This window comes from Furipterus horrens, unplaced genomic scaffold, assembly GCF_987537825.1.
Source record: "Furipterus horrens unplaced genomic scaffold, mFurHor1.1.pri manual_scaffold_13, whole genome shotgun sequence".
NCBI lineage: Eukaryota > Metazoa > Chordata > Mammalia > Chiroptera > Furipteridae > Furipterus > Furipterus horrens.
Genome location: NW_028327183.1, coordinates 19245133 through 19258179, shown reverse-complemented (window position 1 = coordinate 19258179; position 13047 = coordinate 19245133). Strand labels below are relative to the sequence as shown.

At 40.2% G+C, this 13047-nt stretch overlaps 1 protein-coding gene across 1 annotated transcript in view; it reads left to right on the top strand.

The window, feature by feature from the left end:
* SF3B3 (splicing factor 3b subunit 3) overlaps positions 1-13047 on the top strand; it is a 49000-nt gene that overhangs the window by 23259 nt on the left and 12694 nt on the right. The window contains exons 11-15 of the mRNA XM_090261355.1: positions 3423-3495; positions 8539-8690; positions 8963-9118; positions 9865-10020; positions 10583-10726. Coding sequence (XP_090117481.1) covers positions 3423-3495; positions 8539-8690; positions 8963-9118; positions 9865-10020; positions 10583-10726 — 681 coding nt within the window. The remainder of the gene's footprint in view (positions 1-3422; positions 3496-8538; positions 8691-8962; positions 9119-9864; positions 10021-10582; positions 10727-13047) is intronic.

Sequence of the window (13047 nt, the reverse complement as noted above, 5' to 3'; positions counted from 1 at the left end):
TTGATTGTGCTGTTACAGTTGTCCTAATATTTTTCCCTTTGCCCCACTGTGCTTGGTACCCCCATTCCCTCCAGCCGTGCCTCTCTTAGTTCATGTCCATGGGTTGTGCATGTAAGTTCTTTGGCTTCACCTTTTCCTATACAGTTCTTAACATCCCCTTGTCTATTTTATTTCTGCCAATTATGCTTCTTGATCTCTGCATCATTTTCCACTTTCTCCCCCTTCCCCCACCCAGCTCATAATCCTCAAAATGATCTCCGTATCTTATGATTCTGTTCCTGTTCTGGTTGTTTACTTAGGTATTTTGTATTTTTTAGATTCAGTTGTTGATGTTGTGAGTTCTACTATTCATAGTTTTGATCCTGTTAACGTTTCATATAATAAGGGCTTGGTGATAATGAACTCCTTTAGCTTTACCTTGTCTGGGAAGCACTTTATCTACCTTTCCATTCTAAATGATAGCTGTGCTGGATAGAGTAATTTTGTTTGTAGGTCCTTACTTTTCATCACATTGAATACTTCTTGCCAGCCCCTTCTTATCTGCAAAGTTTCTTTTGAGAAATCAACTGACAGTCTTATGGGACCTCCTTTGTAGGTGACTCTGCTTTTCTCTTGCTGCTTTTAAGATTCTTTTTCTTTAACCTTTGGCATTTTAATTATGATGTATCTTGGTGTGGGCCTCTTTGGGTCCACCTTATTTGGGACTCTGCTTCCTAGACTTGTATGTCTTTTTACTTCTTTTAAGTTACGAAAGTTTTCTTTCATTATTTTTTCAAGTAAGTTTTCAGTTTCTTGCTCTTCTCTCTTCTTCTGGCATCCCTATGATTTGGATGTTGACATGTTTAAAGTTGTCCCAGAGGTTCCTAATCCTTTCCTCCTTCTTGTTAAACTCCTTTCTTCTTTCTGTTGCAGGTAAATGTTTATTTCTTCCTTATGTTCAAAATCGTTGATTTGAATCCCAACTTCCTTCCCGTGACTATTGGTTCCCTGTGTATTTTTCTCTATTTCACTTTGTATAACCTTCACTTCTTCCCTTATTTTGTGGCTGAACTCACTCATTTTTCTAAACATCCTGATCACCAGTGTTTTGAACTCTGTATCTGATAGGTTGGCTGTCTTCGTTTTGTTTAGTTCTTTTTCTCGGGTTTTGTTCTGTTCTCTCATTTGGACCATAGTTCTTTTGTCTCCTCAATCTGGCAGCCTCCCTGTGTTTGTTTCTTTGTATTAGGTAGAGCTGCTGTGACTCCCTGTCTTGGTAGGATGGCCTAATGTAGTAAGTGTCCTGTAGGGTCCAGTGGCACAGGCTCTCCTATCACCCAGGCTGGGTACTTGAAGTGCGCCCTTCGTATGGGCTGAGTACATCCTCCTCTTGAAGTTGAGCCTTGGTTGCTGTTGGCAAATCAATGGGAGGGATTTACACATGCCAGTCAGCAGCAAGGACTGGCTGTGACCACTGACCACCAACCTCCACCCTTTGTGGAAGATCAGCTGTGCAGGGGCAGGGTGGTGGTACTTCAACATGGTCTTTAGTTGTCCACTGGGAGCACAGGCGCTGGGGTTTCCTGGGTGGTGTAGGCCAAGGTCAGCCCCCACCTGTGTTTCCCCTGGGGTACCTTGCCTGAGCTATAAAGCAATCTGAGATGGCTGCTGGGCTTGGAGATCACAAAGGCTGGGAACCTAAGCTGTCTGCTGGGCTTGGAGCTCAAGTGCTTTTTTGATAGGATTTAGGAAGCTGTGAAGCCTGAGCCAAGATCAGCCGTTCATATGGAAAAGCAGCCTGGGTGGACCTGTAAGTTGGGTGGGGCAGAGTCTCTGGGGATCTCCAAAGCAAGTCAGTGTTAGCCAGGTTGGTGGGGTCTCAACATATGGCACCAGCTTGCCAGTTCTGTTGGAGGAGGGCTTAGCAGAGCATCATGGTCTCTGCTTGCCTTCATGCCAGACACTTCAGTTTCTCCCTGTATATCACTGGTGTCCCTCAAGCTGCCGCCCCAGTGTTGGAGCTCAGAGGGAGGGAGTCTAAGTAGGTGAGTCCATGTGTGGGTTCTTTTAAGAGGAACTGCTTGGGGCTCCAGCAGTTTCTTCCACCGATTCAATGCCCACTGATTTTTGCAGCCAGTTGTATCTCCTGGCACTGGAACCCTGTGCTGGTGTGGGGCTGGAACTCCTTGCTCCCTAGGTATCCTTCCTGAATTTTTATCTACCATACGTGGGTGCATGGGTGAGGGACCAGACTCTTTCATGTCTGTGCTCCTCCTACCAGTCCGGAGGGGTGTGGTTTTTTTAAATCCCTAGTTGCCAGACTTCCATTCCACTCTATTTCTGACAGTTCTGGCTGATGGTTCTATATTTTAGTTGTAATTTTGACGTGGTTGTGCAAGGAGGCGTTCCTTGTCTGCCTATGCTGCCATCTTGACCGGATCCCCACTTTGTTTCCTATGTGTGTTTGAACATTGTTGTCTGGCTGTATTAGGGTCTCAGTTAAATAGGGTCAGTGTGAGATGAGATACTACACTTGATACAGAATGTAGCATATCTGATATTTACATTTTATTGATGATGAAATCCTTCGGCATTCTCCTGTACCATGATCAGGTAGTACTGCTATTATTGCATTAGTAAACCTAAGAGAGGGGTAATGTCTTTCATGAATGTACTTGAGTTCTTTCTACAAAATGTAGTTATGCAGTACAATATATTAAGCAATCTAATTTACTGTCTCTAGGTCATTTAAAAATATTAACAATTTTTTTGTTTTAGAATGGTTTTGGATTTACAGAAAAATTGCAAGGATAGTTTAGAGTTCATGTATAACCCACTCTCAGTTTTCCTTTCTAGATCATTTTGAGTTCATCTTAGATATTTTGCTTAATGTTTGAGAAGCTGTAGAACATTCATAGGATTCTTGACTGACCTTAATGAGCATAAAAATCTGGTGGGAAGGATAACATTTCTTCAAATCACTTTTTAGAAAAGTTCTGTAAGAGGTGGTCATTGTGATTTCTGGGAGAGCTTATAGAAGGGAGAGATGGCTGCCAGCCAAGAGGGTAGGAAAGAGTTTTTCCTAAAGGATATAGCATTTGAAATGGTCCATGAAGAGAGGTGAGATTTGGCTTTTGGGAGGTAGAGAAAGAAAGGAAATGCTGACTCAGATGACCAGATTCATTTCCACATGCTCTCTTTGAGGAGGATGCATATAGTTTTGGCTGCAACAGCTACCCTCCCGGGTGTTACATCATTTCTTGCTCAAGTCTGTCATGGGTATCGCCAATACTTGTAGCTTTTTTAGTTCTTATGTTCTTTTTTGACTAGATGGTTATATTCTTTTAATCCAACAACAGTGTGAGCACTACCTTTGGGACCTTATTATCACTGAGCTGAGTTCCGTGCTCACTGGATCTGTGGTTTATCTCTTCTCCTGTCAGGTGTCGGAAATGGCTGTTTCTGAACTACCCGGTAACCCCAATGCTGTCTGGACAGTGCGCCGGCACATTGAAGGTAAGAAACTCTTTCCTAACAGTCAAAATGAGAGTCTTGGTGCTATTGACAAGAGAAGGCTTAAGAAGCTGCATTCATATTTCTATGTCACTTCATCTAGCACCATATACTAGAAACTTTTTCTGTCCAGATACCATGTTTTGAAGTGGTCCCAATCTGGATGCCTTCACCTACTACTTTTTGTACAAATGAGTAAGGGGTGCCTAGGAAGGTTGTTAATATTTCGTACATATACACTTTGGTATCATCAAACTTTGACATGTGATGTTCTTTGACTATATTCACCTATAAGACACTGGTTCTATCTATGTAAGAGGTATGGCGTGAGGGAAAGTTTTTGCTTCATTTTTCTTCAACCGTGTTCTCCTGTTGTGCTGAAACCACAGTGACACTGATGGTTATTCTAAGTGTTAGGAGATTTGGTAAAACTTGTTAATTAGTCCTGCTCAATGGATATAGTTGTGCTTAAGGAAAGTGGAGATTGATTGAAAAGAATCAGAGTTTTAGAGTGAATGGAAAAAAGGAGGAGGAAGGAGAGAGAGTCTGAGTTCTTACATAAAAATGGTCACCTCATCCTAACATTTTGAAAGCTCTGTGCAAATGCATAGCAGTGTAATAGCAAGAGAATCTTGTGACAATTGAATTTCAGCCCCTTAGAAATAAAACTCAATTCCCATTTCCCTTTGATTTACTTTGGGGCTGTAGGTCATTTCTATTTCAAGACCTCATTTTCCTCTTGTTCCCTTAGGAATGTAGGACTGGTGAGTAAGATCACCCTGGCCAGCATACAAAGCTTTTCCAAGAAAACAGCTGGATTTATTCCTGATATTTAGATGTTGCTGTGAGGAACAAATTTAAGGGAGCTGGGAAATGTGTAGGAGGGAAACTTCTTTCTGTTAGCTTTAGAAAACATATTTTGGTGGATTTTGTTTTCATGTAGACAATGGAATCAAGTCTGAATTAAGAAAAAAAGGAAATGGTAAATAGGAAATTAATAGATTAATTTTAGCTGAGAGAATAATTAGACTATTGATTTTGAAATATATCCCTACTACATGTAATGTCATAAAGAAACTGGTGAGTTTTGATGTTCACCTTTAGCTTGATGGTTGATTGACTTTATGGCTCTTGAAAACATTAGATTGTTTGAATTAAAAAGATCCTTTGCGGGGGGGATCTTTTGAGATAAAAATTAGTGTGCTTCACCCCCTTGTTTGCTTTGCTTTAAACTGTTTTAAAATAGGTTTAGATTTACAGAAAAGTTAATATTATTTTTATTAAAGCAGGAAATCACAGGTTGTTCCATGATAGTTCATCAATGTAATAGAAATTGAAAGCTCTGTTTCCTGAATTCCAGTCCAGTACTCACATGACTGACCCTGCAGTCTGAGGTTCTTGCTGGTTTGTTAGGGAAAGTTCTATACTCTGTACTCTCATCCTGCAGTCTTTTGAGTGTCCACTGTGTACTCAGAGTAATTAAGATAGGTCCCTACTTTCAGAGCACTTGCTGTCTAAAGAAGACAAGTACACCAAACCATTGTCTATTTTGATGTAATGAAAGGCATAAACATGTTGCCAAGGAGGGAGGAAATGGGCATATGTTTGCGAATCAGGGAAGGCTTTTTGGGCAATGTTTGGTAAGTTAGTGATAAGCAGTATGGTGCATGGCAGAACTTGTAGGTGAAGATTTTTCTCCCTTAAATACCAAAATCTAGGAAAAGACTACATTGTGACAAATTTTACTCTCTAGAAACCATAATTTGGGCATTTACCCACAAAAACAAGTCAGGTTCTCTGTTCATTCTCTTTCCAGATACCCCAAGTTACTGTTGAGTGAACAACCCACATGTCCACACATGCTACAGTCTTCCAGGCAATTACTAACCTTGGCTGGTACTTGGTGATGCACACTACCAATACCAAGCCTTTTTTTCTCTTCCACAGGTGGCTGGTGAAGGTGCTGATCACCACAGGTGTGTACCTACTGCTAGGGTGTACCATGGGGTCTTAGAGTTTACCCAGGGAGAGGTTCTACACAAAATACTGAGGCTGCCCTGATGGCATCTTTCAGAGGGTAACTGCAGTTGGATCTCCTTGTGCATTCTAACAATGCACACCCATCTGACTGTATTTAAATGGTCTGAGGCAGATATCAACTTGTCTTATTTTCTCTTACAGAATGTGGAAAATATGACTGATTTGTCTTTAAGCTGAAAGAGCCTGTAGCTTGAAAACCTTAGCTTCATACTCTCCCTTGGAGTTTTGTACTTTCTAGATACACTGACTTAAAGATCAGGCCCTGGAGAAAGCCCTCCTACCCATTTTTTTTTTTTTTTTTTTTTTTTTGCGTATCTAATGAGGCAAGAGAAGCACTTAGTAGTCTGGATATAAAATGAGAATGAGAGGGCTTAAATCATGTGGTTGGTCACTCACTTTAGCCTTCCGAGTGGACTGGTTATTGAGCCTCAGATGCTAAGGCAGGGGAAGAAGAAGAAAGCATCTTCTGTGTTGGGGTGCTTCAGCAGTGCTCAGACAGGTAGAAGTCCTATTTAACTGAGGCAAAGATGTATTCTCATACCCTAATAAAGCCTTCCCTGAGGTATGAACTGATATTTCATATGAAGCTTGCAACCCCTCGATAAAGCCAGTATGGATATTTATAGTTTGTAGTTATTTTGACTGAAGCTTGATTTTGTTCTGAACTCCAGCTTTTAACCTATAACCTCCTAAAGACACAAGAGCTACTACTCTGGTGCAGGTCCTCCTTGCCATAAAATGGAAAAGGCAGAGGTTACAGTGTGCTTAGTATTCACAGGTTAATGGATACTTTGAGAAAATCTGTGATGTTGAGCAGCTTTCAGGTTTAGTCCTTGCTCTACCGCTTGCTCAATTTCTCTATTTGAATCCATTGAGCAACTCTTTTTATATTTGAGCAGTGGGGCCTTGGGTCAAAGGGAATATGAGGACCCAGGTAGTCCTACCCGCCATTCTCGTGTGTAAATTAAAAGTTATATGGTCTTGTCTCTGGAAGCCCCCTTTTCCTCATGACTGAAGGAAGAGACCAGAAATCCTGGCTAGTTACAGCCCTTTGTTGTTTGGCTTTAATTTGCTCTGATATAACTTTTAAGGTATTGTGTTTCAGTAATGAGGACATAGGAAAGTATACAATATTCATATAATACTAAAATTAATTAATTCCTGTTATTTTTACACACCAGAAATTTCCAGTTCAAAAATTGACAGCTGGCGTAAAGCTTCCAAGTTCAGTGTTATGTGGAGACCGACTGTGGTTTCTTTGTACATTATAAAGAGAGCTGTTTTAGGGACAACTGTGTCATTACTCAGGTTGTGAATATGAACAGTGCTGTCTTACAACTCCATTCTGTAAGGTGTCCCCAGAGCATTTGATACATGTTGACAGTTATAACAGAATAATCTAAAATGAACTATCTGCTCGTCTGCTGTTACTCCTTATGATTTGAAAATTGAATCCTTACTCTGGATTCCTTGTATAGCCATTAGATGACACCCATTGGGAAAGATCTTTGATCCTTACTTTTCAGCCACCCAGTCAGTACACCTGTGTATTACTAACTGAAGCAAAAAGTTTTGCAAAACAGTACTTATCCTTACTATGTGTGAAGCAGTTTCATAAATCACATTTATTTCTTTGTTTTTCTGTTTAAAAGTGCTGACTACCGCCTACCAAATTGATTTTATGTCCTACTGATGGGTCAGGACACAACCGCCATAGGCTACAGCAATAATGCATCTTCACTGGGTCCTCTCTTAATAATGAACACTGATTCTGCTGAACTAATCCAGTAATCTTACTTAAGTGAACCACCTTAGGATCGTTCAGGTCCCAAACTGTGTCCTTGATTGTGGGTAGAGAGGATCAAGCTTTAGTCATTTAGCACTGCCAAAGGCTCGCTTGGCTCAGACAGACAGATTTGGCTGCCTCTGCTAAGTAAGGTAGCCACTCACTGTTTAGTACCTTGTCTACCTGTTTCAGTCCCTTGTTTACCTGGTTTCTGTGTGAGGGACAGAAGGGGAAATTGATACAGAAAATTCAAGTGTAAAGTAGGCAAATCTGTGAAAAATAAACATTTCTTTATTTAGTATTTATCAAACTTGATGCCAATCATTGTGCCAGACATGGAAGACATACACAAGCTGTTTTATGTTGTAGGATGGAGTGTATGGGAAATGGGTGGCCTTTAACTATGGGATCCGCATGAGAAACTTCTGAGTTTGCCTGTATATCTCAGGTCCTCTGACTTCCTTGAGAAACTCATTAGTGTTTGTTTATCCAACTACATTTAATTAAATGAAAAGCAAATCCTAATAAGATTGCTCATGACCACTGAATAGTTGTATTTTTAAATAGTGAAAAACTAGAGAGGTCAAGAACTGACAATATAAACAATTTCCCCTCCCTGCTTCCTGGTTATCTTATGTTCTAGGGAGGTCAAGGACTGACAGTATAAACAGTTTCCCCTCTGCTTCCTGGTTTTCTAGTGTTCATATGTCATTTCTATTTAGACATCCTAGGATTCTCAGTTTCCAACCCTAGAATGACGTAGTCTCATAGAGGCTTAAGTAATCTGTTTCATTTATTATGTCTTGTGTTCCCACATAAGCTTCATTTGGAAGAAGCTTGTGATTGGCATCTAGACAAATTAGTTTAGCTTCAATGTATATTAATATTATAGTATTCAAATTTTATTCATGCCTCTAATTCCCTTGCTTTGTCCTCTTGCATTTTTCCAACTAATGTCTCAAGAAAATATTAGTTTTCAGCGGTATTTGATGTGTATGTGATGTGATGTGCCTCAATGTATTTAGGCATTTAAGGAAACAGTATATCTGGAGGCTCTTATGACACCTTTTGGATCAGCCTCTGCCACTTGTCATATGACTGTATGATGACTACGCATAGACGTGCCTTGGGAGGTTTCTGAAGAGAAAACTTAGTGTGTCTCATTTGGCTGTAACTAGTGACTTACTAGCTAACCAGCTTCTTTCTCTTTCCTTTTTCAGATGAGTTTGATGCCTACATCATTGTGTCTTTTGTGAATGCCACACTTGTGTTGTCTATTGGAGAGACAGTGGAAGAAGTGACTGACTCTGGGTTCCTGGGCACTACTCCAACCTTGTCCTGCTCCTTGTTAGGAGATGATGCCTTGGTGCAGGTGAGGATTCTGAGAACTGCTTACCTACTCAACTTACTTGGTTTTTTTTTTTCCCTCATTATGTAGGCTTCTGTGTTCACCCACGAGCTATTAACTTCTTTAAAGTTGACCTTACCTGCGGCCTAGTAACTGTTTTGTCATTGACCCAACTGGTGCTTCAAAAGTAGTGGCTCCAGATCTGACAGACATGACAGACAGATTTGATAGGTATGAGGGACAATGCTGAGTAGTGTGTCAAATTGCTAAAGGCAGGTTTCTTTGCATTACTCCAGGTGTATCCTGATGGCATTCGGCACATACGAGCAGACAAGAGAGTCAATGAATGGAAGACCCCTGGAAAGAAGACAATTGTAAAATGTGCAGTGAACCAGCGACAAGTAGTGATTGCCCTGACAGGAGGAGAGCTTGTCTATTTTGAGATGGATCCCGTAGGTCATTTTATCGTTTATTGTTAGACTTGTGTAGGGTCCAGAGGTGAAGATGGGAGCTGTAGTCCAGCTATCTAGATTATATTCACAAGGAAGAGAGTTGAGGAGGAAAAGTGTCCACAAGCCAATTTGACCCTTTACCCTGGGGAATAGGAGGTGGGTAAGTTCATGCTTAATTCTAACTGGAGTTATGAAATGCCATTTTAGCAATGAAACACTTGCTTCTCTTGCCCTTCACACTTTCTCTGTTTTTCCATCAAGTATTTGCCACAGGTTTAATTTCTGAAATATGAATCCATTTCAGCAGTTTTCTTTTTCTTTTTTAAATGGAAGGATGTTTGGTGTACTTAATTTTCATGCTCTTTAAGTTTGTGGATGTGGTCAACTTAGAGTCTAACTGTACTTGTGATTGAGATTTCTGTGTTTTTAACTTACGTATTTGAATTCTTTCACCCAAAGTATTCTCATGAACAGATAAACAGTTTTACATATTTTCATTTCCTGAGAGCTAGCTTGGCTTAGAAATTTGTGACGCATTGTACTTATCAAAGTTCTCTTGATTCTGTGGTCAATAATTTTGCTTCCTTTTAGCCTTTCAGTCTTGGGATCTCAAGTAGAGAAATTCTTGGTCATTGATTATAGTGAGAGGAAACAAAAAGTAACTTAAAAGTTCCCCTTCTTTCCCTGGGCGCACGGTTTAGGGGTGAGTTGGAGTGGTTTGTAACCTCTTGTCTTCACTCCTGTAGTCAGGACAGCTGAACGAGTACACAGAGCGGAAGGAGATGTCAGCAGATGTGGTGTGTATGAGTCTGGCCAATGTGCCTCCTGGAGAGCAGCGGTCTCGCTTCCTGGCTGTGGGACTCGTAGACAACACTGTCAGAATCATCTCCCTGGACCCCTCAGTGAGTGTCACCCTCCACTTCAAAGATCTTCCAGTTAGAACCTGAGTACCTGGCCCACTTCTGATGTCTGTCTCTGAGATCAGCTGTGCTTGACCTTGAAATCTACACCTGTTGCTTCTGGCCATTGTAGTACATAGCACCTTTCAGGTGTCTTCTGCCGTGCTTTAAATAAAGGTGCTGATCTGAGACTTCTAAACCCTTCTTTGGCTTATGCCTTGACTCTCTTTAAAAAATAGTTAAAAAAAATAATCCCAAAATTGTCTTTATAGAAAAGGACTTGGACTGGCTCCAGGGCCTCAGATGACTTAGGGAGGAGGTACCCTTTGCTTATTATGTACTTTGTCCCATTATCCACTTTGACAAAAAGAGGAAAACATGATCCTCTGCAGAGCTTATTTTTAGATTCAGTAGCTAGTAACCCACTACTCATTTAGAACTCACTCTTTAGGTTTTCCCTGTGCACAAGAAACTTGTTACTTCTAGACTTAGATTTATCTGGTTAGGCTTTTTTCCCCCAAATTAGGCATTTCTTATGTTTTATTCTTTTCTCTTTCTCCCATAGGACTGTTTGCAACCTCTGAGCATGCAGGCTCTCCCAGCCCAGCCTGAATCCTTGTGTATTGTGGAAATGGGTGGGACTGAGAAGCAGGATGAGCTGGGTGAGAGGGGCTCGATTGGCTTCCTGTACCTGAATATTGGGCTGCAGGTAAGAAGTCCAGAGGGGCATATGGTTGGTGTCAGGTGTTTAGATTTCATGCTGCTCTGTGTTCCACATTTTTCAGCTCTAATTAAAACAAAATAAGGATTAGAAAAAAGTATTTTCATAAAGGATTTGATAAAAATGCATTGCCTTCACTAGTCTGGTTCAGGACTAGGTGGGGTCCTCAAGAGTTACCTGCAGCAGCTTTTGAAACTGATACCTCACAGTTCCTACTGGGCTCCATTATCAGTAAGGATATCTAAGTGTTCTCTGTTATCTAAGCAGCTGATCTCTTTGTGGCATGAAAAGTAAGAACTTAAGGATCAGATAGTATCAGGGTTTTTGACCACATACTTGTCATTTTCTTAAATGATTATTTACTTAAACATGTAATCTAGCTCAGGTACTTTTTGCTTTTTAACTTCCTAATTTAGAAATTGTCAAACATGGCACGAAGTTAGACTAATGTAATGAACCTCCATGTACTCATCACCAGTTTTAGCAGTTACCAACTTTGGCTCTTCTTCTTTTATCTATTCCCCCTCTTTTTCCTAGAATATTTAGAGCAAATCCAACAGTAATTCTTTCTTTTTTCTTTTTTTAAGATTTTATTTATCTTTAGAGAGAGTGGAAGGGAAGGAGAAAGAGGGAGAGAAACATCAATGTGTGGTTGCCTCTCATACGCCCACAATTGGGGACCTGGCCCACAACCCAGGCATGTGCCCTGACTGGGAATTGAACCAGCGACCCTTTGGTTCTCAGGCCGGTGCTCAGTCCACTGAGCCACACCAGCTAGGGCCCAACAATAATTCTTTAATATCTGTTGCTTTGTCTGTGTTCTAATATCCTCCTCCCCCAAAATATCTTTCTATTTGGTTCTGCTCAGAATCTACATAAAGTAGTGCAATTCTTATATCTGCTTGATACATATTTTTGTTTCTTTTAAATATTTTTTGGTTTTTTTATTGGTATATTTGGAGATTTTTTTATTGTTATTCTATTACCGTTGTCCCCTTTTTCCCCCCATTGCTCTCCCCTGCCCCTCCCATCCCTGCCCCTCTCCCAGTGTTTCTTTTAATAACTGCTCCATCTCATTTTTATTAAGAAATCAGATCATTTATCTTACAGAAATCCTGATGTTTTGGATTTCGCAGTCATTTCTTTTGTGTTTAAACGTTCCTCTCTCTTCTGTATTTCCTGCAAACTAGTGGGTAGTCCGCTAAAAATACAGTGTAAGCCCCATGTGTAATTTAAATTTTTCAGTAGCTACAAAAAAGTAACAGATGAAGTTAATTTTAATGTTTTATTTAATTGAATATATCTAAAATAATTTTCATTTGTAATCCATATAAAAATAAGTTTTGCGTTCTTTATTTTGGACTAAGTCTTTGAAATCTGGTATTTTGTAGTTAAATAGCACATCTCAAATCTGACTAGCCTCACGTGGCTTGCTGACTATAGCATTGGATAGCATAAATCTAGAGGTTGATTACATTTGGATTTAATTTGTGGGGACAGGGGATAAGAATATTTTATAGGTAGTGCTATTTACTCCTGTTATATCACATCAGGAGGCATACAACATCTGGTTATCCCACTTTAAGTGATGTGAGAATGTTTGTATCTATATTAAATTATTTGTTTTGAAGTGCCTCATCAACAGCCATTGATACACATTACCTAGATTCATTATTTGTTAGCAGTTGGGAAATGATCATTTGCTGTTTTGTACTTTATTTGATTAGCTGGCACTTTTCTTTAAAGACAAACTGCTTCATATCTTTCTTCACTCTGAGATACAGTTCATATAGGGAAAGGATAAATACTTTTTTTTCCCCTTTGCTCACCTATTTTCAGAGTGACAAGTTGGTGCCATAGCAATATTCAGTGAAGACTGATGAAATGTTTTTTTAAAAAAATAACATGAACTTACAGATTTTTTAAATTTTTATTTTATTTTTAGAGAGGGGAAGGGAGGAAGAAAGAGAGGGAGAGAAACATCAATGTGTGGTTGCCTCTCACACGCCCCCAACTGGGGACCTGGTGTGCAACCCAGGCATGTGCCCTGACTGGGAATTGAACCAGCGACACTTGGTTCACAGGCCAGCGCTCAATCCACCGAGCCACACCAGCCAGGGCTTGAACCTGCAGGTTTTTATGTTTGTGATTCAAAGTACTGCAGTCTTGCCCTACCCCCCCTCCCACCACCAACCTTTCTTAGGTGCTAAATAATCTCATTTTAGATGAGTGGGTGTTCCCATTTAAAGTTGGCTCTTTTGTCCTTTTAACATGACCCCACTGTCTTTGGGGACTTTCTTCCCTTCTGG